Source organism: Anneissia japonica, unplaced genomic scaffold (assembly GCF_011630105.1).
Source record: "Anneissia japonica isolate Jap-2015-1 unplaced genomic scaffold, ASM1163010v1 scaffold287628_len271844_cov180, whole genome shotgun sequence".
In the NCBI taxonomy this organism is placed as follows: domain Eukaryota; kingdom Metazoa; phylum Echinodermata; class Crinoidea; order Comatulida; family Comatulidae; genus Anneissia; species Anneissia japonica.
The window spans coordinates 236,752-263,526 of NW_022698634.1; the positions used below are offsets into that span (position 1 = coordinate 236,752).

Sequence of the window (26,775 nt, forward strand, 5' to 3'; positions counted from 1 at the left end):
GACCCATTAGAAACATTGCGTGGGACTGTCCCAACCGTGTCCCAGCTGGCTACGGCATACAAAATGCAGTGCACTGTGTGGCAGAAGTGGGTGAGAAGGAGGTCAGGAGTCAGTGTGTTCCCCTGGAGCTGTAGAGCAAACCGTGACAATCTTGTTTCAAATACAAACATGTGTAAATAAACAATAAGGCACTTAATAAATGGTCAGTGTAGTGTCATGCTGACATCCCCCTGCTATCTCTAGATTTTATGTGGGACCAGTAAAAGGCTGTGAATGGCATAACGGAGATCGATAGGGACAAATGAATACTGAAATGAATGTGAAAAATCTGGACCATTTTCTTAAATTTCACACATTGTAGAATTGAGAAATCTGGACCCATATTTCAAAAAGTAGACCAATTTTATGCATAAAATTACATAATTTTCAGGCCCGTAAGCAGGTTGGGTGCAGAGGGTGCGGACGCACCCCCCCCCCCCAATTCCAAAATGTCCAATTTTTAAAACCTATGATTTCACAAAATCGTTCCTTAATTATCATAAAATGCTGTGGCATGCATTGCGTTATATATTTGCCAGCTTATCTAACCGTTGATTTTTAATAATGTGGCATGGTATGAAATTTGTTATAAATTGATCGTCTCCGGTGATTGCAATGAAGAATGTTATTTATAGGATTTACGGGACATAATAACATTACTTTTCAGGTCCCAAAAACACCCAAATTAATGAAAATTTAAATGAAATATTTATGAATTATGTGTTTGAGAAATCTATTATGCAAGACCCTCAAAACAATGCTTTGTCGCTTTTCTCACAAACCTCTTCCAGGCCTCTGCCCCTGGACCACCAAATTTCAAAAAGTTCACTTTTTAAAACCTACTATTTCACTAAAATCGTTCCTATTATCGCGAAATGCTATAGTATATATGCATTACACTTTTTTGCCTGCTCTTCTACCCGTTGATTTTTAATAATGTGCTACGAAATCTGTTGGAAATCAGCTCCGGCAGTGATTGCAGATTGATCCATGTCATCTCTAGGCCTACAGACATGAAAACTGACAATTTCACAGTGGTGGATTCAAGGAGGGGGAAGCCCCCTAAAATTATAAAAGAAGGAAAAAGAAAAATCATAATTAACGTTTGTCTAAGAGTACCATTTCCGGCCATTTTGAGGTGCCATAATCATAAATGTTGTGTAGGTAGCTAGAATACTCAAATGAATGAAAATTTAAATAGGATACCGTATTACAAATTATGGATTTTAGAAATCCATTAAAAAAGGCCCTCAAAATGCTAATTTGTCAGGGCTTCCAGAAGATTCGCCCCACCCTCGCGGGGATCCCTAGACCCCATCGTAAGGTCCACTTTGGTTGCAAAACGCACCTCCCCATCGAAAATCCTGCCTACGGGCCTGATTTGGACCCATTTTTAAAAATGTGGACCCATTAGAAAATTGTGTGGGACTGTCCCAGATGTCCCAATAGCTGGCTACGGCATTGCTTATTTAGTCAAAACACAAAGTCTAACTTGTAATAGAAATACAAAATGCAGTGCACTGTGTGGCAGAAAATGAGACTATTAAAATAATGCTTATATAAGGGAGTCAAGTTATTCCCTTGTGGGTGAGGAGGTCATGACTCAGTGTGTTCCCCTGGAGCTGTAAAGTAGACCGTGACAATTCTTGTTTCAAATACAAACGTGTAAATAAACAATAATGCACTTATTAAATGGTCAGTGTAGTGTCATGCTGATATCCCACGGCCTGTTATCTCTAGATTTTATGTGGGACCAGTAGAGGACTGTGAATGGCATAACGGAGATCGATAGGGACAAATGAATACTGGTTGCGAAGGAGCTTTCATTAACGTCGCCAAGGTTTAACAGTACACAATCGCTTTAGAATGAATAACAAAGGTGAAGAGGTTCGATACATCAGCTCAACGAATGCAAGTGTGTAAGCCTATTATGATTTTGGAGTGAGTCAAGTGCATCACCCTACTCTACGTTGGTAAGCATTATTATTTTAGCAGGTGGCTTGCGTTTAATAGCATATAACAGGTCTAATAACAGGAAATTAATTTTATGAGAAACGAGATTGGCTACGGCAAGATGCTTTTGAAGCTTATAATATTAGATACTTATATTTGATTAAAACTTGTATCATTGTCTGTTGAAAAGAAAAAAGATTTATATCATTGTTGTGGTTGTGATTATGACCAAGAATTCAAACAAACCAATGGCTTTTTAAAACACATTATTGATGGCTGATAAAATGGATGGGAAGTAATTGGCATAGGCAAGGTGCTTGTACAAAAAATGTTCTGTTTATCAAGCATATTTTACGTTCACTTGAATTGATCTTTATTATGGCCTGTATGACATTGGCCTTACACAATTTTTATAAAATATGGTTCAACCGTGCAGATTATCAGAAAGGAAGGAGTTCGACTTATTAATGGAGCTATGGGCAGCAGATGAAAAACTAGAAGAAAACATTCCCAACTCGAATTTTACAACAGTTTTCGGTGAGATCTGCGGCTGGATCCCGGATTTCAGAATCAATTATCGTAACACAAACGAACCAGTGCAAAATCGGACACCAAAATCCTTCGATTTTTCAAGAAGGCATCTTCTCCTTGGTTATGCGCCGACGTCGACCATAGATTACGATTTTCGCCATTATAACAATACGAAGAAATACATTGAGCAATATAGGCGGCATCACACATGCTGCGGACCCCTTGAAAAACTTACTCAAGCGGCGATTGGCGGGCGATATCGGACCGTCTACTACGCCGGAGCAGCTACGCATAATGCTGGCTTAAGGATAGATCAACGCGTATCACAAAGTAGAACTTTTGAAGAATCCTCAGATAAGCTGCGGAATCACCTTTCACACAACTTTGACGAGTCAGAGTTCGCCTCTCTAGAAAGTGTTCTCGGTAAAAAGCAATTTTCAGCGCTAGGAATTCCGCTGACGGTTGAAGTGCTTCGGCGACATGCAATCGAAGCCCAGTCATGTTCTTCCCAAATGAACAGACCCAAACATATTCACGAAATGCCAAGTACAGCAGCTCTTAGGAAAAACAATCTGAATCTCACCCCAGGGAGAGAAACTCCTCCTTGCCCACAGTTACCGTACTTTCCAACTCAGACGCCAAAACATGCACCTCATATTCTCCATGATAGACTCGGGTAAGTATAGCTGAGTGTGCTATAATTATTTCTTTTAAATAAACAATTTGTCATATTTGTCTTTCATATTGTTTCACTTATACTCCTTTTAGGAGATTTATTCTATGGGATTTTTATTTTGCATCCACTTCTTATTTTGTGATAATTTTCATTTTGTTTGTTGTGACCATCAGCTTTTTGTCGAACCGTGGAAAAACCCTGAACCTAAGTAAGCGGGTAATGTTTCTACGACTCGCCTTTGAACGGCGATAAACCGAGAACGGGCAGACCTGTACTGCGTACCTCTAAGCATTAGCGTGCACGACAGCCACATCACTCCTTCACACACGTCGAGTCGATGCCCGCTCTGGGCTGATATTGCACTACTTTCGTTTGCTGTCTTCACTGGTTTGTATTGTATTATAAGTTATTATTGCCAATGTAAAAGCATGATCACGCTATGTTACTTAAATTGGCTAACAACATTGTATAACTTTGTTTTTGTTTTTGTTGTTTTTTGTTCTTTTTAATTTCACTGATTTGTTTTGTTTGTATTAAACATTGCATGTAAATTAATAAAATATGATGAAAATATATGCAATCATTACCAAATTACACGGTTTAATCTTATACCCACCTCATTTCCAAACCATGTAGTACCCAGGGGGCGGATTTAGAGGGAGGCCGGACTGGCCCAGGCCCCACCCTTTTTGAAAAGTCAAAAACAAAAAAGAAAAAAAGAAAAAGAAGGAAGGAAAAAGAAATAATTGATTGCCCAAAACGCCTCAGAGGTTATTTTCGGGCGTCTAGAAAACAAAAATTTTGCGGACCTCCTGCAGTTGTTGTCTCGATCGGCCACACTTTCGGACATCTCTGGATCGGCCCCGTACCAATTGTTTTTTGCTTAAGAAGTTACTCCAAAAACGGAGTGTCTAGTCTGCGCTCGCCGCCAACCCTCTGAGTTTTAGCGTAAATATACGGTACGCGCCGAGGCGCGAATACTCCAATTTTGGAGGTTTTGTGCTCTAAACTTATTATCAATTAAAGAAACTCTCTCTATCCAGAGAGATCAAAACTTTTTATCAACCCTCCGATATCGGAGTTTTTGCGTACTATACGCGAAAAATGCATTGAATCGGAGTTTTAAAATAATCAACCCTCCGATTTCCGAGTTTTTGCATACATTATTTTACCCAAAAACTCCGAAATTTGAGGGTTGATTAAAAGTTTTGAAACTCTGATTTTGGAGTTTTCCCGTATAGTACGAAGAAACTTCCAAAATCCGATCTTTTCGACGGGCGCAGACACTCTGAAGTAACTAAATTGAAGTAACTACATTCATACATGCACTGTTTCTCTCAGAAGTCTTCATTGGTTGATTTCATGAATGGTAAGTGCTAACACATCGACATCTTCATATGGGGACAGGCCTTTTTCCTTTGCTGCTCCAAAACTCTGGAACAGTCTTCCATATGAAATCCGTGCAGCAACACCTGTCAGCATTTGCAAAACTAAACTCAAACGCATCATCATCATCATCATCATCATCATCATCATCATCATCATCATTATCACCATTATTATTATTATTATTATTATTATTATTATTATTATTATTATTATTATTATTATTATTATTATTATTATTATTTCATTTAATTTTCAGGATGCTTGGTTATCTAACTGGAGATACATGCAAACACAGGCCATCACATCCATACGACCTCTATTCACGCCTAATCAACGCCGTCACGTATTTACGTGCTGTCAAAGATAAGGTAACTATTAAAGCATGTCAAACTCACCTCCGCTACTTAGCACCTTGCAAGCAACAGTGAGCAACTGTTAGAAACTGTGAGACGGTGAGAGCGCAACGCAACTGAAAACCGCAGTTACTCTCTGTTGCTCTCAGCGTACAAACCTTTCAATATCAAGGTATAGTGCCAGTTTGCCGAATGCCAAATTGTCGACTCCACTCTGAGGAATATCTGTATTCCGAATGACACATTGCAGATTTAACTGTTGTCATGAATCCAACTATGTGCCATATCCAACCCCGAAAACAAAACGCCGTTACGTTCGCGAAAGTTGTAAAAGGTATCTGTCATGAAAACGTTAGTATCACGCTGCAGCAACGTTTACAGTGTTTTTGTCAGAAATGACGTTATAAGTACATACATAAGTACAAAAATACAAAATAATTAGTTTTCAATACAAAACTGTAACACGTTCAATCATTCCGCATATCATATCGAAATTTGGCATATTAAGTTTCGGCTAGTCCTGCGTCGGCACAAGTTGGGATTTGAGAGTGAGCACTTCCATTCAACAATTCGTTGATCTCTCATTCGAATTTCGGCAAACTGGCCTAATTACCAAAGTTTTGGACGATCTTTAATTTTTAAATCTTTGCTGTTTTTAGGATTCCCACGTAGGCTTAATCAACGATAGTTTAATTCCCATTCGAAGCAAGTCACCAAACTTAGGCAACGTTTGGGTCCGCGGCAAACGATTGATGACTCCTGGGATTGTTGGTGATGAAGATAGCATTTCAGATGTCGGTTTACCTTCTTTACTATCAAAACCAAAACCTCCAGCAACTCACCATATAGGTCTCAAGCTTCCGGTGTTTATGCGCAGAAAGCGCACTACACAAACGATACCATCGTCTAAAGCGATACGTGAAGGACGTGACAAAATGTATAGGCTGTCTCTGAAAGGAAACGCAACAGGAAAGAAAGTTGACGCAACGACGTGTGGGAGTAATGAGATATGTAGGAGAACACCAACTGTGTGCCAGGGGGTATGTGTTAGAATAGCATTTAGTACTTATTATATTTTGAGTAGCACAACTCAAAACATGCAATGACCTAAAGATATAACTATATTATTATATTTTAAATTAAATTTAGAATGATTAGATTAGAAAATATAGAAATACGCACATCAATTGTAAATGAAGGAAAATAGCGTACGCTTTGCTAGTTTTCATACAGGCCTACTTACTTGTGTCTGCGACTTTATTTTTATGTGGATACAGTGTGACAACATGAGTACACACACACGCGTAATTTTGAACAAGATAACCGTAGTATTGGAATAAACGCCCCGCTTTGAATAAACGAATAAAAAAAACCCTATTTTATTTTAGAAACCCCCCCACCCCCCTCATGTGACTAAACAAATCTAATGGAAGCAACATCATTCTTAACACATTCTATTAATGCTCTACTCCAGTAGAATTGGCATATAACCTAGTTGGGATCAATAGGTCTTTATGATTACACAATGTTTTGACGATAATTATGTGTTGTAGTTCCACATTTAGGCCTACAGTGAAATTGACAGACGTTTAATTGAGTGTACGTATCAATTTTACACTAAAAAATGAAAGCTTCCCTCTAATAAACGGCCCCTCAAAACCCCTTCTCAAAAATAAACGTCTCGTGGCCTTTATTCGAATAACAGTAAAGGTCTTTTTTGACTTGAACAAACACCGCGAGTAAAAACATAAACACAATAATCAGCATACTTCTAGAAAGGCTTAAGTATTGTCATTCATTTGCTAAAATGCTAAAGTTAAACCTGCACAAAACGGCAATGTTGTTGAGGGACAACATAGGCCTGTACTGTACAATTAGTTTTGTATTATAATCATACTAATACAAGTCAATTAAGCATCGTTTAATAGCACTAGATGAGATTTACAAAATATTATTTCTAATGTCTTTTTAATTTTCTTTTCCTGTGTAATTAATTATAGCGAGGAAATTCAACAAATTGTTGAATTGCCTTGGTTATAGCGACCTCTGATATATACTTTGTTTTACTCTTACAGGTTTGGTTTGATTGTAATGAAAGTATAAGATCTGAGTCGACTGGAGTGAAAGGTTAACGAATAGAACAAGCCCCAAATATATTACAGAGTTTACATGCCACGTGATATCTATTATGCACTACGATATCTATATATAATATTAGAATATTTAATATATAATATAGAATAATAGAATATTTTAATTTTTTACTGCCCATGATACAAAATAATTTCAATTAATTATTACTTTTTTCAAATACATATAATAAAAACACATGGATAATTGCCAACCAGAGTGTGATATATTCGATTTTAAATATATTTTTAAATATTATTTAATAATTATATAATCTAAAATATATTATTAGAAATTGTTCCATAATAATTAATGTGCAAAGTTTATGTTATTTGATTTTTGTTATGTTTGGAGCTGAATTGAATGTTTATATTGTCACGTCTACAATTCAGTATATATTACATTTTTGCTGTGGACACTTAATAAACAGACATTAAAACATATAAAGGACGTATATAAAAAATAAATTATATTTCACCTAAGAGTTATAATTAAGATTTCATTCTACATCTTCAAGATTCAAAGACGCAGCATGTATCATGTTTGTCTCTTTAGTTGAACTACACAGGCGATGTGTGTATAATTATTATAAATATTAATATTATTATTAATATTTTGTTGCTGATGATAAGAAATTTTAGCTACAGTAATTTTTTGCCTCCTAATTGCTACTGAAGATTACTGTGATAATATGAAAGTTATAATATTATATGCGCGAGTTGATACAAATTCAAATGACATTTTAAATGACACAATGCAACTAAACTAAGACGATATAGCTATAATATTTTGTACAACCTTTTATTCTGTTTAAACAAGGAAAGAGTGATTAAACCATTAATATACGGAAAGAATGTCATATGCAAGGCCCAAATTAGAACCTTCAATGCATAGCATAACATACATGTTGTACACACCATTAATGTAGCACTGTAACATGCACATGATTTGTGGGAGTTCTGATAGGGTATTATAAGTGAATCTTAACAGACATTATTAATATCACCACTACAACAATGCACAATCGCCAGAATAGTAATGCCATTAACCGATACAACAAACTTCACTAATTGCACCTTTTTCATCAATTTATGTAGACAACTCTTCGATAAACTTCCCACAACATCATCATCATCTCAACTACATTTCTCTCATAATAAACAATATATCCATACACCTATATGTACAGTTGCACCTCCTACTAGTAGCACCATCTTTTTAAAATGATAACATCCTCATGATACCTTCCTCAAATCAATACTATTTCATTATCAATCAATCAACACAATCCAAAAAAAAAAAATATCAGTTGTGTTCTATATCGAGCATGTTAGCATCTCACTACATGGATGCTTTACAAGGCCAAACAAATTTTCTGGAAACCTTCCAAACTGCTATGTATGATTCAATTACTGCATGATCCAAATTATGTCACCAATAACATATGTAATTGGTATATTGTAAATCTACAAACATCAATATAATTTATAGCATTATTGTAATTATAATTTATTTCATTTTCTATAAATTTAGTTTCCATCTTTCCATCTAATTCAAAGTTAACATTGCTTAACGATGAGGATGTACTTAAAAGCAGCATCAATTTTCGATTGGCAGTACAATGAAAGTTGTAACAAAGAAGTATTTATGATTAAATAGATTTATAAGTTACTTAAAAAAACACAAAATAATTGTTTAAGCATTCTCTGAATACATTAATTGGCTTCACAATTATCAAATACTGGCATCTTGATTGGCAGTTGTATTTTTTTTTAAACATTTGCCAGCATTTCTTCTTTCTCTGCTTACCAGGAACAGAGAGAACCCTGCTACTCTAACAATACATCAAAGTGTTGAGATTGGTAGTGACTCACTGACCAATACACCAAGGAAAACAATACTTATTTTGATGACAGACCATTATCAAATTAACTACTACCGGAGTTTGCCACATTTGTGCCATCGCTTGTGATGTCAGGCATTAGGTTGTCATAGCTATTACTGCTTTCCTGTATATTTTGTTGATTACTTGTGGCGCTGGGTTTGCATTTCTCGCTGTCTGCTTTCTTTTTTGAAGCCGTTTCTTTAAATGTCCGTGGCAGGCTGTTAGATTTATGAATGTTTAATTTTTTTTGCGACTTTGTTCTAGGTTCAACTCGTCTGAATGGGGATGTCTCGCTAAAGCTGATTGGTGGACTGGACATGACACTGTGTGATAGATTCTCTGTTTTCACCGGATCCTTAAGAGAAGGAATTTCCATTCTGAGTTCATTCAATGACGGTTTTCTTATTTCAAAGTCAATATTTAAAGTTGTTTCCTCTTTTAAAGAGTATTTCCTTGATGTTGATCTCTCTGAGCTTGTACTCTGTGACTCTGCCCATGAATACATGGCATCATCCATTGCTTCCTCGCTGTTAGGAACATGTTTTAATCGTTCTTGTGTAATGACCTCTGGAGTACTGGATCCAGAATGGCTAGTTAAGATACTTGTTCGAGATGTGCTACTCTGCCTTCTCAAACTTTTTGATGCCTTGTTGCTGAAACTAGACTCTTGATCTCCTTGAAGTTCATAAATCTGTGTCTGGAGTCTGAAAAACCATGCTTCCTGTCGTTGAATAATTTTCTTAAATGATTTGACCCTGGTCTCCATGGCCTGCAATAATAAAAATTCAAAACATCAAACAAGAAAATAATATAATACTATTACTAATTCAATTTTAATTATACATAACTTTTTTAATTAATAAACTATCCTTACCGTCATCTTAGCTTTTGACAAACTCTTAACACTCTCTAAGTAACGCTTCTGTTCCATGATGGACAATTCCTGCAAAAAAAAAGAAATATCAAGTAAACAAAAGGTAATACTTTATTGTCATGAACATTTTTGAATTACTAATTTTAATATAAACATTATAAATTATTCATCAGAATGTGAAAGATTACATGATCTCACAATGTCCTAGAAGCAACATCATCGAAACAGTAGTAGAACTGAGTTACAAAACAGTAAGACTTGCTTGATCTCTTAACAACGTTAGCAAAAGTATGAAAAAATTAGTAAAACAAAGTGTTAAGATACCGTAAATCCCCGAATTGAAGCCCAATGGAAATGAGAAGAAGCCCATCTCGAATTGAAGCCTCCTTTTTAGTTCACAAAATTAGCCTCGAAAAGAAGCCCATCTAAAAATAGCATAGGCTTCTTTTTGAAATAATACAGTACATACACTGTACATGAATTTCAAAAAACAAAATAAATTAAAATCAAGCTTGGTTACACAGTAGTTTAGGTGATTTAATGCCAGTTAATATACTCCATGATACAGATTGATGTTACAGTGACCTTATTTATTGTTTTATAGTACAAATTCCCAAAATTTACACCATTCATTTTGAAAAGAATCCTCCCTCTTTACTCTGCAAAAGTAGCCTCGAAAAAAAGCCATCTCAAAAAGAAGCCCATCCAAAGTTCGCAAAAAAAAAACAAAACAAAACAAAAGAGCCCAGAGCTTCAATTTGAGGTTTTACGGTAGTGTAAATTAATACAGGTGTCTATACAACCGAAGCTTACTCTTACTTTAATAAAAACAAACAGCAAAACTAGATTTGAACTCGTCACTGAGGACGAATTTGGTGATCCGCCGCACTTTGACCCTCATTAAGTGCGTGCGGTGCGGATTGAACAATTTTTAAATGCTGAAAATGGCCTAAAGTATACGCTAATTCAGTTTTTTAAAAAAGAGTAATTTGGAGCATTTTAAAAGATTTATTTATGCGTACGCGCAAGTCATGACGCACATGCACATGGTAATGTCGCAGAATGTTGACTCCTCATATGAGATATAAGTATCAACTCTCATTGACAAACGCCTGTTAGTGAGGGATATTATCATTCATAATATTTATCATATATAAAAATTCAGTTTTTTAGAAATTCAGATGGGATTATGATGACGTCACAATGTCCGATCGGCCAATATGATCTATAAAATCATATCTACAGCTCATGTGCTTTCAGAATATGTAATAAAAATGGGGGCGTGTCACCTTTCATCCTAAGGAGATATAACTGGTTAAAAATAGTCCTGATTTTAGCATACTTTCACTGTATGTCGGCACAAACGTGCGCAAGGATTCCTGTTTGATGCGCACATACTGCATTGTTGTTGGCCCTAAGATGACCAAAAAGAATGTAAATTTGTGAACACAATGTCAGGAACCAAAAAAATGTAAAAAAACGTAATTTCTAGCTTTCGTACGAGCTGCGGGCGTCAAAATGCGCGCGTGTAGTGGAAAATCTCAACAAATTTTGAAATGCTCAAAATGGCCTGAAACGTGCTCTAATGTAGTCAAAAAGTGATTTTGAGCATTTTAAAATTTTGACACATGCGTGCGTGTGAACGCGCACACAAAATATTTCGGTACATGACATATCAACTTGACCTGAAGTTTATGCCCACTGAATATGATTGAGAAATGACAATTGATTAGGATGATATGGTCGATAATGTAAAAATAATGCAAAATTGCGCGTAGATGATGTCACGCATGACTGAGCACGTTGAAAAGCTTACTGTGACTATTCCAGGCCAAGCCAAATGTTCGTTGAAGCGGAAATGTTCATAGCTCATGGCAATTTCGAGATATCGTGCGAACAGAGAAAGGAAGAAAAATAAAAAGATGATGATGATGACCTCTGACAATAACAAGAGGTGATCCGCTGGTGAAGCGGATCACCAATAATGTAGCATTAATCTCTGAATTAATTAAAACGGTAGTAGGCTTTACCTTTTGTTCTTTAGCCTGCTCTAATTCCACTATCTTGGCCCTGGCAGCCTCTAATTGTATACTCTTTTGCTTGCACACATCCATCAAGTCTGATTAAGAACAAAATACAATAATGAGCAATTTATCACAGCATCCAATAAGAGTTAGCCATCAGGGGCGGATTACTATAAGCGGTCTTTAGACGGTCTTAACGGTTAGCCGGCTATAATCGTGACATCAATACTGGTCTATGATTACAGACTATTGCAATACCGCAGTCTAACCAGTTAGCCGTCTTAAATTTTAAAGCCTACTCGGAGGGCGCTTAAAACGGTCTTAAATCATTTTCATCAAGGCGTTCTGCTAATTAATTCAACAGTGCAATGGGAAGACCTAGGCCTAGATCGCCAAAGTCGGAGAATCGAATGACGAGTATTTCGCATGCTTCTCAGTGTCTGTGAAAATAGGTCTACGTTTATTTACATCCATTTCGATACATTTGCGTGCGTCGAGCACGCATTATGTCGCCCTTAATCTTACGTTACCAGGGAGTGCTGGTTTGCGTTTTCAATACTCAAAGCGGTCTTAGGGAAGACTGTTTTATAGCAATGGTCTTAGAGGAAATGACTTTAGTAAGACTGTCTAAGTGATAAAGCTGGCTTTATTTGAGGAGTTAAGACTACCAGTTAAGACCTTTTTATAGCAATTCGCCCCAGAATGATTTCTGATGATGACATAATTCCCAACACAATGGCGTGCACTTCGATACTTGGAGTATGTATTGTACTATCCCATCAGAATGTGTTAGTTTACTTTTACTTGTTTGTTCGCTCTGGAAAAATATTTTAAATCTACACTACTCTCTCCAACATACAAAAAATGTACTACAAAGTGTGAGACAGCTGCAGATCCAGATTTCAGACTGTTCACCACTGTGAAGATGAGGATGAGAGATACAAACTTAAAAAGTAGGCCTAAAGTAATTGCAGCACCAGATGATTTAAAGCAAGTTTTAACTTGCACCTATTCACTTCATTAGTCTTTATAGAAATGTTATAGTGTATCTGTTTCAAAACCCTCAGACAACCTGAGCATTAGATTTGCCCATGTGGATCCTGCCCCCATGGAGTGTTTAATATACTCACAACATTACCTCAAAATTGACAAAAATGTGAGTTACATTAGATCATTTTGCTTTCAAACAATTGTTATGTAATCAATGACAAGTGATCAGAAGTTGCAAGAGCATTACCGTGAGAAAAGTAGTCAAGATAGAATAGAGTGAATGGTAACAGCATAAGGTGGAAGAATGAAACAGATAGTCATTATACTGCAACATGTACAATGATTATTTAAGATGCAATTTATTGTACTATACTTACGATGTAGCTCCCTCTTGGATGCTTTCTTGAACATCTGCAGTTCTTCCTTGCCCTTCTGCGCCAATTGCTGATCCTCCATCCTGTGCAGATCTTTCATGTTTACCTCACCCATCAATAACAACTGACGATTCAAAAAATTTACCTGCAACATAAAATAAATAAAACACAATCCATAATGGTCCACACACTTGTGAGGGAGAGCTAGGCCAGCCTTCGGAAGGGAGGCTCAAAACATTTCGTCAAACAGACAAAATGAAAATTTAGGAATAAGTACATATGAAAAAGAAAAAATATAGGTACTTTACGTGTGATTCAGTGAGCTTTGCAACGCATCTATATTCAACAGGAACCAAAAGTTATTAGCTGTGAACCAATCGACAGACCAGTATCCAGAAGGATACAATGGGTGTGTACACTTCCCACCATCATAACAAAATAAAGGTTTTGTAATTGTTTTTATGATGATGTGTACACACCCATCAATGAAAAAGGTTTGCTATCTTGAAGCATAAAAAATCATTATTAAAACATACATAAAATCAATGTTAAGTTGAAAGAATCCCAAAGATCTGGGCTACTTCCTCTGACCCAAACTATGCTCTTGGAAGTATTTGCTAGCCCTATCCTTTTTATTTTAAAACCAGCAAAGTTAATTTTGTGTCATACAAAAAAGTTGCCTGATTATTTCTGTATATTATATAAAACTGCATCTATTGGCTAAAAAACAACATAAAATTGTCATTACCTCACTCTCTAAATGTTTCTTAACAGCTAATTCCACCATCAAATTCTCCTTTTCAGTTTCTAAAACACAAACACGATTTTCAGCAACCTTCCAATCCTATAAAATACATGAAAAATAATGAAAGGAAAATAGGTAAAGAACATTCACCTTTAATTTGATCTATTTTCAATTTATATTCGCCATTTAGCTTCAAACCTACAATGTTGATAATATGAAATAAATTAGCATTTAATACAATGTCAAGTTTATTAAAAAAAATACAGTAATTATATAATTGTCTTATCCCATCCGAGCAGAAAGCCATTGTTTTTTATCTATTTATTTTTAATCTTCGAACTATACACACCCTCAGTCTCAGTTGCGTCAAGTAATTTTTTTTTTACTTTCTAATTTCAACATCAGTTCTAATTATGTCAATACCTTAAGTCCTGTTTTAGAAACACATAATAAATCTAGTAACAATTAATACAGTGTTATGTTGAAAGATACTGTTTTGTAAAAACCCATAAACATTCAATATATAACAGCTCATGGAACGGACAGTTCTATTACTGCTTAGGGATGAACCAATGCCAGTAGTCTGTTATCCAGTTACATATTCACAAAATACTGTATAAAACACAACACACACAAAAAAAATTAGCCAAACCTTTTTCATTTTCTCAACTTCCTGTTTGTGTTCGACAAGTAGTTTTTGAAGTTCTTCTTTCGCTTCTTGCAACTCTCTAATCATCAGAGTGTTTTTCCTGAAAGAATTTCAAGCAAATAAAGTAAACATGATATTGAATATGATTAGCTAAAACAGGATGACACGCTTAGAATGTTGAAATTAGAATAAATATAACATACTTTTAGCTATTGTAAATTTGTAAAACTGTTGTCAGTCTTACTTTTTCTGTTATCTCATTATCACATGCTGTTAAACATATTAAAACTATTGTGTAAACTATTAAAATACATCTTGATTTTTAAGCGTGTAGGTCAACTCACCCTCTTTCTAAGCCCAAGTCTTTTCTCATCGCTTCACACATAGCACTCAGTTCATCTCTCTCCTTCCTTATTTGTGTGCAGCCACATACCAACTCCTGCTTCTCACGTTGACACTGTTTCAGCTGCATCTGCAATGCACTGTTTTGCTCCTCAAATGCTTTGGCCTGTGACCAAAAACAATTACTAAATACTGCGTAGTGAATTGTTATAAACTCAGCTAACATAAGGAAATGTTGTGTAAAAAGTAAAGTTGTTAGGCCGAAACCTAAGCTGTGAAATCACTGGCTGAAGTGTCAATCTGTCTTTGGCATTTGGCACTAATATGCCTGGGTACAGAGAAAAAGATAACATGTCTTGCCTACTCAGTGAAGGTTTTGAACCACACCAACCTCATGGTTGACAGCCCAAGCCACAATTGTTGGCGCCAACAGCTTTCACAATGTTTAGTGCAGTATGAGAAATATATTTGCTGTGTCAAGTGCCAATGGAATGTTAGAGTTTACTGATTTGTTTAAGATTCTTGTTATTTACAGCATAATCGCTTAATTTTCCATACTCTTAACATAAACTTTTGTTCTATGAATAAGATGTAAATATTTAATCAACATTTTTTTACTAGAACCACACATTACCAAGCCCACCTAGACCAAACGCTTCAGATGCAGAGTGAATTTCTGATGTGATGATTCATAATTTATTCAAAGCTCCTTCCTTCCATTAGGGGACACATGAAGTTCCAGCGTAAAAAAAGAGAAGGCCGAGTTTAATTATTACTAATGCTTAAGAAGTTTTTGTGTTTTATAAATAAACCACTAATATATTATTAGAGGATGCAGAAATAAGCAATTGATATGATGCTTTTTAGTTCTCTTTTGTCACTGGTTAGCATGACACCCATTTTTAGCTCGACTAAAAAATAATAACTGGTATTAGTTGGGACTTTTGTCTAGAACTACCGAATGCTTTAAGAATAATTGATGTTAAAATGTTTTTTAAACACAGATACATCTTACTTTGTGTGTTTTTCTCAGTAGGCGTCTGTTTCTCTGCTCATGCTGCTCACGTTGGTTTCTTTCAAATTGTAACTGTGTGTGTAGTAAGAACACTTGACCCTTTAGTAGTTCAATCTCATCAGCAGGTGGATGTCCTGAGTGATGTAAGCCAAAAATATGTAAATCATAATATGCCAATCACAATAATTTTCAAATTAAATACTATCATCATAGTCATTAATACATTAATTACAATGTAATTCATCTAACACAACATGTAATGATATTGTAGTTGCAACACAGTATGTCAATCATAAAGTTCCTATCATAATTACAGTCATCAATCAAATGACACCAGTCATATGGTACTGTATGTCAATATTACACACCAATCAAAATACAGAAAGTAATATATGGCATGTCAATTAATCAGATGATGATGATCATCATTATCATAACAAAAAAAAATATCAAAGCTTCTCAATGGAATTACTATTTGAATTATACACATTTGATAACAATTTAGTAGTTGATGCTACTTTTGAACTGATAATGGTTGAAGATGGTGATCTTGTTTAAGAATAATTTTTTTTTAATTTGTACCAATGCATGGGTCTATTCAAAATTGAGAATGCTTACCATATGTATTTTTAGAATACAGTAATTAAAAATGCAGTTATTTGTGCAAATAGTCAACACAGGAAGCACAATAGGGTGTTTATTTTCTAATGACTAATGAATGATTGATAATGCTGACACAGTACTCTATATTAGTGACCCTTCCTGTAAACCAAACCAAAAATAATGACCTTTATCACAATTAGTTTTATGGTTTACTGTGCGAATACCAGAAAAAAAAGAGTGTGTTAAGGCTGAGGGTCAATGTTGCCTTAAAAAGAGTTTCACAGTACATCAATAACATTTTATACTGTATGTCAATCATTAAACAGTATATTAATCTTTAAGCATGTTAATTAAAATAAAAGCATCAATCATCATGTCAATCAAAATATATATCATACCAAATGCCAATCATTTTTCTAGACCTAACCATTGTACTTTAATGTACAATTGTTTAGTTTATGTAAAATTCAACTTGTTTAACTACCATCAAGAATCCAAATACGAATATGCAATGCTACCTCCAAAATGAGTCCATCTGATGTTGTTCCGACTTGTTAGAGGAATTCTGAAGAACAAAACAAAATTTAGGTTAGATTATTAGGTTAGGATATTCTTCTTGTATGGAATTTTAAACTCAGCTCAGTATATTGTATAGCCAACTTACCGACTTAGTTCCTTTGAATGGACATTATCACCAAGTTCAATATAAAGATCCAGTAGTTCTGGTGGTGACAGTGGTGACTGCCAAGATATCCTACCAGACATGTCATTGGGTGTTTGGAAGCCATCCATACTTCTTTGGAAGTCACTTGCTGGAGTTGAGTTTACAGAGGAGCTCTGCTTCTGGTACTGGTTTACCATCGGACTGACCATGTTGGGAAATAGATGTAGGTAGGGATTATTATTTGGAGACCTCAAATCAGCAGTGGTAGTGCCACTGTGGTAACCAGACACACTTGGGTAGTCAGAGGTTGAGCTCCGAGCACTTCGTGTATTTGCTGGTGATTCTAAGCTGTCAACAGAGCGGTCTTTGATAGGAGTGAAACGTTGTGACACTGGAACCGACGGTTTATTCCCTTCTAGAATTTGTTTAACATCGAAAGATTTAGCAGTGTATTCACTATCAAGTTTGCTTTCTTTAGAGTCGGTCTCTAGATCATCTGGATCTCTACTAGCATCAACTCTTCTGGATCCATCAACACTGTTGATGACATCTTTTGTTTGAATGTCATTATTACCTTCATTACTATCAGTTCTTTCAAAATCAGCTCTTTGATTATCAATTACATTTTGGATGCCGTCTGTTTCAATATCATCAGAGTATTTAATTGCACTAAAGTTTTTCCATTTACCATTCTTGTTATCATTGTCACTAATAGAGGTTTTCATCTCTAAAATGGGCATTCCAGAATCACCACATCTCCACAATGGTGGATAAGTTTCGTTACGTGTTCTACTGTGATGGCTTTGAAATGGAAAAACTGTTGCCTCACTTTCGCTGCTAAAATGCATCCTAGCAGTACGTTCTAACCTATCAAAAGAGAATGCCATTGGAAAAGATGCGGATGACATACATTCAACCTGAGGACTTTCGTCTTCACTGTTCACAATTAAAGACAATTCTTTGTTGATGCCATCATCTGCGAAAAAAAGCAACAATCTAAACATCAGTATCAAGAACATATTATAGAAGTGTTTCCTAACTCTATTTTTTCATAAGATATTATAAAAAAAAAAAAAGATAAAATATTATTGGTAAAATGTAGTTATGTAAAATTTAAACAAATTTGGAGTATTTGTAAAAATAAGGCAAGTAGCACTTTTGTTGATTAAAAAACATTTTTACTGATAACAATTTATTTTGAAGCTACTAAGCACCTATATACGGCTCCTACAGTAGTTTAGTGGAGTATTTGTAAAGATAAGGCAAGTAGCACTTTTGTTGATTAAGAAACATTTTTACAGATAATTTATTTTGAAGCTACTAAGCACTTATACACGGTTCCTACAGTAGTCACGGACATGCCCAAACACAATTCAGCATAATGATGCTGCTGTTATGGGTTATTCTCTTCCCTTTACCTCTACCTACAGAAGGTGTATTTTGTATGAAATTATTCATTTGTGTTGATCCAGCAAAAAACAATAGTACTCACACTACATTTCACGAACGATCCGTTCGCTTTCTCAAGTAGACTGGTGATGTTATCGCCAGTCTGGTCTGACGTCACCTCGGTGTGAGTACTATTGTTTTTTGCTGGATCAACATGAATGAAAAATTTCATACAAATTATATTTGGATCCAAATGAATTTATTTCAAGATACAGAAGGTGTATGTTTATGTATGCATTTCATTTGTTTATGACACGGATACTACTTAGCATTCCTTTTGTATTAGTGCTTGTACCTGAGTTTTGAAAAGCGCTAATAAGAATATTCATATTGATGATCAAAATCTGAAAACCCATATGACTATTAGAAAAACATGTTTTAAAATACTTTACCATCTAAGCTGGTGCCATCATCTGGTGACAGTTGTTTGATGACTACTTGTAACGTGTTAATGGATACTGGTTCAGCTGATGGTTGACTCTCCACAAGTAACTTAATGCTTGTCTGCGGTTCCGAAAGTTTGATCTCTTCAAAAGATTCATCCTTTTGTGAGGGGTTCTCAAGTTGTTGGCAGTCATTACCTTTTTGAATCACTTCTTTCTCTGCTATTTTAAGCCTTCTAGCAGGTGTGCTGTTGTTAACTGGTGGAAACTCAAATGGATCTGTCTTTTTGTATGGTGTGGAAGGGACAGACTTGCTGCCTTCACTGAATTTAGTTGAATTAGCTCCTGATGAGTTTAATGATGTTATTGACATTTGTTTCTGAAATGGTGCCTTTGTTTTCCAAGATCCTTTTCCACTTGAGATGTGTGCCAATCTACTACGAAGGTCATCTGCAATAAAGGGACGTGGAGAGCCACCTGGTGTAACTTGCGGTGTTGGAGTATTTGCAGCAGGTGTTACCATGCTCCCCACACAAGAGGATCTGACCATACTGATATCTGCATGACTTGTGCTAGGAGATGCAGGTCTTGATAACGGAGGTGTTGAAAGAGGGCACAATTGAGATGGACTAAACCATGACTGATCTGGATTCTCAGTCTGTGGGTCCCTGCTAATCTCTTCAGCTCCTGACTGAATAAAAATGTCCAAGTCTGGGAGATCATCTGTGTTCTCTATTGTGGGCACTGAAAAAAAAATCCAAAAGGAATTTGTTATTAATGAAAGTGAAATTCTAACTATATATTTGAAATTTATATTTTCATTTATTACCAGAAGGCTTTGTTATGACATCTTGACTTGTAATATTTTCATTATCCTCTATGAGTTTTAAATATTGGTAATCATATTTACCTGCAGAAATGATGGGAGAAGAGGTGGGACGTTGACTCTTCTCAAGGTACTGCTTAAGGCGAGATGACATATTGGGATTCTCACTCACTGATGAGACACTTATGAGGGATTCACTACCTCTAAGCTCTGATGAGTAGTCAAGTGAGACCTTAGCACATTCCATCAACACATCATGAGCTTCCATCTTCCTCCATCTTAAAATATTACAATGTCAATGTAGAGGTCAATTAATATAATTCAATGCCACTATCAATTCATATACCCCATGCTACATCCATCATTGTTACAGTAAATTATCAAAAATACAATTTTAATCATTATTATCATATCATTTATATTATAGTCAATCCTGTTCATTATCTTTTCAGCTTTAAACTTTTCCTAACCCAAGCAGGCAATATCACCTCTTAATTATTGACCATTGCTACACGATACTGACAACTGCCACAGGCTGCCAATTTTTCCTGCACATCAATTCACAGTATTTTTGACATGGGGGCAATTACAATCAGGAGAACATTTGTAAAAAGGTAGATATGAAAGTGTCTCAGCATTCCTAGGGATGCAAGGAGATATAAATATCACCATGCTACGGAACAATATAAAAGAAATGACAGCAGCACATTTAAGATTAACTTGTCTTAAAAGTGCCGCCTGTCATTTCTTTTATATTGTTCTTTAGCAGACTAATGCGATTACACATTTTATTCACCATGCTATGGCAAGCTTAGAAACTTGGTTTTGCAAAATTTATTGCTGGATATATTAGGGCGGTCGCTAAACCCTGTCAATTATCAATGTGTTGTTAACATATACTGCAGTACTGTACTTGAAAGTGAGTCCTGTAAAATACAGTAGCTCTCTAAAAAATATTAACAGCAAGGCATTTCTGATCTCACGACTGTAAGAGTAATTTCATTATGAATATTTCCAGATCAAAACTACCACAATATCAAAATTTAATACATAGTCGTAATCAACACTCATCCTCATTACCATCATAATAAATATTTCTTCAAATACTAAGTATCACCATCACTACTATATTATTATATTATTATTATTATTATTATTATTATTATTGTATATTTATATAGCGCATACCTAAAATTCTATGTGCTTAACATTTTGAAAGTAATCATTATTTATTTTATCATTTAATTGTTAATATTCAATATCATTCTAATAATAGGTTAATATCATCATTATAAAAAAAAATCATCATATTGAAATCATTAATACTATCATCATATTACAATATTTAAAATAATATCAAGATGTAAAGTTGGTTCACCTTGATGCATCTATTTCTTTGCTGTATGTATCTGTGATCAACCTTGGGTGAATGCGCATCCTTTGAAGCAATGGCTACATACAAAATAAAAACACAAAACTTTATTAATAAAATTTTCAATCTTAATCAATTGGAAATATATTTTATCCCAGCTATCAATAAATAGTATTTCCAAAAACACCACTGACAAAACTAAGTTAACATAGGGCCTACAGTTCAAAATAATTGTGCACTTTGTTATTAGACACTTTCCACTAATATACATACAGTACCTGATGCTTAGAAAAGAGAAGTTAACATTTATTGCATAAATGCTCGTAATCAATATTTATATTGACTTGGCAAGGCTACAGTACATGAATTGTCATTGATAGAGGATGATTAGAGAGTGTTTGCATGCATCGTGGCCAAATAAGTTAAAAGTTAAAAAAAGGAGGCAGTCCAGACTTAATAGAATACAGTCCAGCAAAAACATTTTTTTATTTGGCCTAACTAGCTTTATGTTTTAAGAATAAAACTTTATCTTGCAATAATTTGTAATTAAACTCCTGTATTTTATGAAGTTTAATAAAAAATAGTGGCTACTTACCAGAATCACCTTATTGAACTCCTTTGTTTTATCCTTGTAAGAGACTTTGAGGAAATCAACAAAGTTGCATGGATACATGCCATAGAGACGATGGAATAAGCCATATACAGCAACATTCAAATGCAGCATGTATATCTCTGGAACATTCCCTACAGAAGTAGAAAGAATACTAGTCAGTTGTGGCGGATGCAAAAAAATGGCATTTTAACAATTTTAAGCTACAGTAACTAGTACTGTGATACATCGAAAAATGACAAAATTTATGCATAATTTCCTAGACTTGAAATAATTTAACACACCAAACTGTATTTCTTTTGATTTGTGTTACGGTGTAAGTAAAAACAGTAGCATGTGTAACTCCATCACGTATCTATGTGACCAAGTACATTTGCTAAAGCAAAATACTATGATTAAGCTTGAGGCTAGATTTCATCTTTACTTTTTGTTTATTTTTTGTTAGCTTTTTATCAAACAGAATTGTCTGGCTGGTGACAAAATGACTTTGTTAAACTCTGCTGCAACAATGTTTTTGAAGTTTATTATTCTCTTTTATTTAATCAATACGACTCTGATTTGCGAGCCTCCCTGACTCAAAGAGATCATACTTCAAACTTTCAACTACAATTATACGAATATTAATCATAATTATCAGCGCTAACCTTTAGCTTAACTTGAGGCCTAAAATACAAATTAATATCCTAGACCAACGGGTCTAAGAATGAACATATAGCGTAGAAGCATCTTTTACAAATATGGTGCAAAAACCTCAAAAACCAAACCTACCTAATAGAAACCGTATGTGGAAAAACAGACTACTTACCTGGTTTTCGAATATTCCAAGCTGCTAATCGAGAGAAAATCTGGAAAATGTCGTTGAGGTATGGACTGACCAATGATGGGTAGATAGGTAGTAGTGTTGTGATGCTCAAAACACCGGACATTAACACAGGTACACTGGTGTCAACCTAACAATGATTATGATGATAATACTCATTTAATCTTGATAACATGACATTGATATTATGATGAAGTATCTAAAGCAACTATAAAATTCCATACAATGAATAATAAAAAATATGATTTTTTTTTTCTCCTTTACTTCCCTAATTTATTTATCAATAACACATCTAATTGTATTTAATGTATGTGATGACACCCATTGGCAGTTGACTTCATAGAGACAATTTACAATGCAGTAGCAAAAACGTAAATATCATGATTAGATACATTAGTTTCCGGGAAACATTATTTTGCAAACACGTTTGAGTGCATGAGACCATCTCAGTTTCTGGCAGACTCCCATAACTTCACATATTTATAGCATTCAAAATATGATCATTCTTCTTTACCTTAAGTAGCTTAATTACTGATTGGAAAACCGGAGCCTTGAAAATCTTGTGTAGCCAGGAGGGTTGGCGTTGTATAAGGCACCCTAGCACAGTCAAACTTTGAAGCACTGTTGATGGCTGTTTTAGATACTCATTCAAACGATCCAACAAATGCTGAAAACGAAAAAATACAATTTATTACAGAGTATTCAGGTACACGTCTAGTAGGGTAAAACATCACTCCTATGAAATTTCCTGACGCTGCTGCAATACCCACTGCTACTTCAGGACCGGATTCAATACTAAGCACAAGCTTGGTGGTCTAGTGGTTTTGACACCACGCTAGTTTTCTGGAGGTTGTGGGTTTGAGTCTCATCTGAATCACTTTTGGTAAAGTACTGAGTATTCAAGTATGATAGGACAGATAGCACATCACGCCTATGAAATTTCCTGATGCAAAGAACATTGTACTAAGTTTAGGTTAGTTGAAAATATTAGTATTTAATCACTTGTCTTTATCAACACCAGATAATTCAATAGTCTTGAACAAAATTGTGATGCCACCCACACAGTTCAAAGTGACCATATTTTATACATTACTTAAGCAACATTAGTACCTGAACATGTGACATTAACATGGCATTATATCAGGCGACATCTGTACCTTATCATGTGGCTCTCGAACTCCTGAGATCAGATCTAAAGCTTCCCTTGAATTGGTCCGGATGAAGTAGTCCAGAAGGGAATTAACAAACTTTGGCTCCGACCCTAAAAACAATAATAATGCATTTTATTCTAGCTTTTAAAAAGTCTATAATATATATTAATGCTTGCGGTACACCACGTAGTAGTTCTGAAGAACTGTTGCTGTTGGTTGAGAATATCTCGACGTTTTGATTGAGTTGCGTCTTCAGAAGAATAATATCTGTGGTATTATATTATTTTCCTGAAGACGATTGAAGCAACTCAATCGAAACATTGAGATATTCTCAAACAACAACAGCAGTTCTTTTTAGAACTATCTATGTGGTGTACCAAAAACATTAATATATTATTACTTCGCCATGCAAACCTTCAAACAAAAAATCTATATTCATGCTATACTTTACTATTCATTGCTACCAGGTTTTTTTTAAGTTGGCTGTGTAACTCGAGGTTTTCATAACTTGATTTTGTTGATGACACTTCTTTTCAGCTAAAGCTTGGTTTCCATAGCATCGCTCACCCTGGTTCAACGTGCCAATTGCGTTGCAAATGAATTGGGGTGCTTCCTGATTGGTCAGGGCAGCTAGCAATGCATCCTTATTCATCTGCAACGCTATCGGTAAAGTTGAACCAGGTTCGACCTTCCAAACAACTGTCAGGGACTGTCGCCGATAGCGTGACCAATTCTATGGAAACCAAGCTTAACACTGTAAACAGCAAGTTAAACAACATTCAAAAACTTATTGTCCTGTCCATCTTGATCTATACAACTTTCAATATTAAATTACTTATCTTTCAGAAGCTGTCCGACAGAGGGACTTTAGCTCGTACATGTAGGCCCGAACTGGAAGAAAGGTTTGAGAGGGGTTCCCCCTCCCAAATGAGATATTTTTAAGAATAAGAACCTCTGGATGGTTGGAAATGGCACAATCAGACTGTGACAGACAAGCGTTGGCTTGGTGTGGGCCATTTTATACATTTTATGGTCTGCCTGCCCGACGAGCTCTGTCCGACGGAGGGCCTTGACCTGTCAGGTGAGGTCTTAAGCCACTGTTATGCTATGCATCAATTGGCCCTCTTACCAGAATTGAGGACATTCTGTATCTCTTCTTTGATGTCTTTGACAACAAGAATGCTCTCGGATTCCAACAGATGAAAGTAATCAGCCTGTTCAGAGCTTGAATGATACTGTGCCATGTTGTTTTTCACTTTCTTTCTAGCATATTCTCAGTTTCTAAAAACACACACACACAAAAAAAAACACCATCAATCAGTAGACCGAATTAGTCACCAAAGACGATGTCATCACAATTTCATAGAGTGGGTACAAAAACATAAACATTCCCCAAAGTTGTATTGTATGCATTGAGCGGGATCGAAAGTGGTGTTATTAAATTGTCTAAAATGTAATGAATTTAGATTTTTATATAACAACATATACATTTTGACTGATTCATAGATTCATGAGATTATATTTCCATTCAGAATAAAAATATGAAGAATTTCGAGAGCCCTTCTAGGGACCTACGGTAGGCCTATTGCTTGGGCTTGGTCTACTGCGTGACTCGCCACATCAATTCGAAGAATATAAAGAATTTGCTAACAGTAGACCAGGCCCAACTAGGTTCGGCCGAGCTGACTAGACAAAGTTGTCCTAAATAATTGTTGGCCGTGCAAAAGATGGCTGGACGTCTAAGTACCCTGATGTTGGAAATATATATTAATAGTATTCTATCTTGTGCATCCAATAAAAAGCTTAATATTAAAGAAAAGAATATGTTGCTGTTCAGTTAGGCTTCGATGCCAAGCAGGAACCACATACTCAGCAAGGGGATGAATGAAGCCTATAAAATAGTAATCAAATCTTCAATAGCCAGGCTAAATCGTTTAAGAATGGTTAACATAAATAGACGTCCACTGACTCGTTTGATTATCTGGTCAACATGTGGTTGCCATTTCAAATCGTTTGAAATCCTTAATACCCAAGATGTTAACAGCGATAGTACGGTAGGTTTAAGTTGCTTATCTAATAGTTTTAATGTATCAGCTGCATGAACCGTAAGATTTGGCAAATGTGAGATCCATATACATACATTTACAGTATCATGATTAAGTTTCATATTATTGTTATTCACCCACTACTCAAGAGAGTCCAAATCTTATTGTAGCGTTGAGATTAGGTTGGACGGTGTAAGTATTTTCAATTATGATAAGATTATCTACACATTTAAGTCCCAATTTATTAGTTCCATACAGTAATGCAGCAACATTGACTTGGGCTAAGAAGGTGGCAGGACCAAACAGAGTACCCTGCGGCACACCTCCTTGGAGTTGCAGCCAGGAAGACAAAGTATTCTGATACCTCACACATTGAAAACGCTGTGAGACAAAATAACTAATCCATGGCAAGATTGATAGTCTAGCACCCAAATTAATTAATTTTGGAATTACAATATTATGATCAACACGGTCGAAAGTTTTGCTAAAGCGAGTTTTTACAATCCTAGAAAGTCTTTTGGGATTTTCTGCATGTTCATAGATGTTGTTCAGCAATTCAACAATGTGTAGAGTTGAACGTCCTTTACGATTACCAAATTGGTTGTCATCAATTCTTGGTCCAATATCCTGCATAAGCCAGTCAATGACAAAAGATTCTGCTATTTTAGCAAAGTGATCTGTCAAAGAAACTAGGCATAGCTTATCCCAAGTGGGCGGATTAGATTTTGGAATAGGGACGACTATAGCTCGCTTCCATTGCTGGGGAACAATACATGTACCTTCACAGAACGATACATTTAGCATGTCAGCTAATTTCATAAGCAAACACTTGTATAATCTTAGCTGGTATACCATCAGGGCCACCAGCTTTCTTAATATTAAT

The 26,775-nt window shown here is 35.4% G+C and overlaps 2 protein-coding genes across 3 annotated transcripts; one reads left to right on the forward strand and one right to left on the reverse strand.

Annotated features, from left to right (window-relative positions):
• Positions 1 to 1,671: 1,671 nt before the first annotated feature.
• Positions 1,672 to 8,374, forward strand: LOC117102710. 2 transcript variants are annotated; one of them, XM_033243117.1, is made up of 5 exons: positions 1,672 to 2,012; positions 2,429 to 3,199; positions 4,845 to 4,956; positions 5,601 to 5,981; positions 7,017 to 8,374. In XM_033243117.1, exons 2-5 carry the CDS (start codon positions 2,460 to 2,462, stop codon positions 7,071 to 7,073), a joined length of 1,290 nt encoding a protein of 429 aa, XP_033099008.1. In that variant the 5' UTR covers positions 1,672 to 2,012; positions 2,429 to 2,459; the 3' UTR covers positions 7,074 to 8,374. The 2 variants fall into 2 exon arrangements, with proteins under 2 accessions (XP_033099008.1, XP_033099007.1); XM_033243116.1 differs by having other exon boundaries at positions 1,672 to 3,199.
• On the reverse strand, positions 7,854 to 25,124 carry LOC117102709 (hamartin-like). Its single transcript, XM_033243114.1, has 18 exons — positions 24,977 to 25,124; positions 23,854 to 23,957; positions 23,211 to 23,363; positions 22,682 to 22,826; positions 21,862 to 22,010; positions 21,273 to 21,346; positions 19,979 to 20,172; positions 19,078 to 19,812; positions 17,237 to 18,212; positions 17,091 to 17,137; positions 15,970 to 16,103; positions 14,957 to 15,120; positions 14,616 to 14,712; positions 13,967 to 14,062; positions 13,222 to 13,363; positions 11,861 to 11,949; positions 9,831 to 9,899; positions 7,854 to 9,725 (listed from the first exon to the last, which is right to left on the reverse strand). Exons 1-18 carry the CDS (start codon positions 25,089 to 25,091, stop codon positions 9,000 to 9,002), a joined length of 4,209 nt encoding a protein of 1,402 aa, XP_033099005.1. The 5' UTR covers positions 25,092 to 25,124; the 3' UTR covers positions 7,854 to 8,999.
• Between the last annotated feature and the right edge of the window lie 1,651 nt (positions 25,125 to 26,775).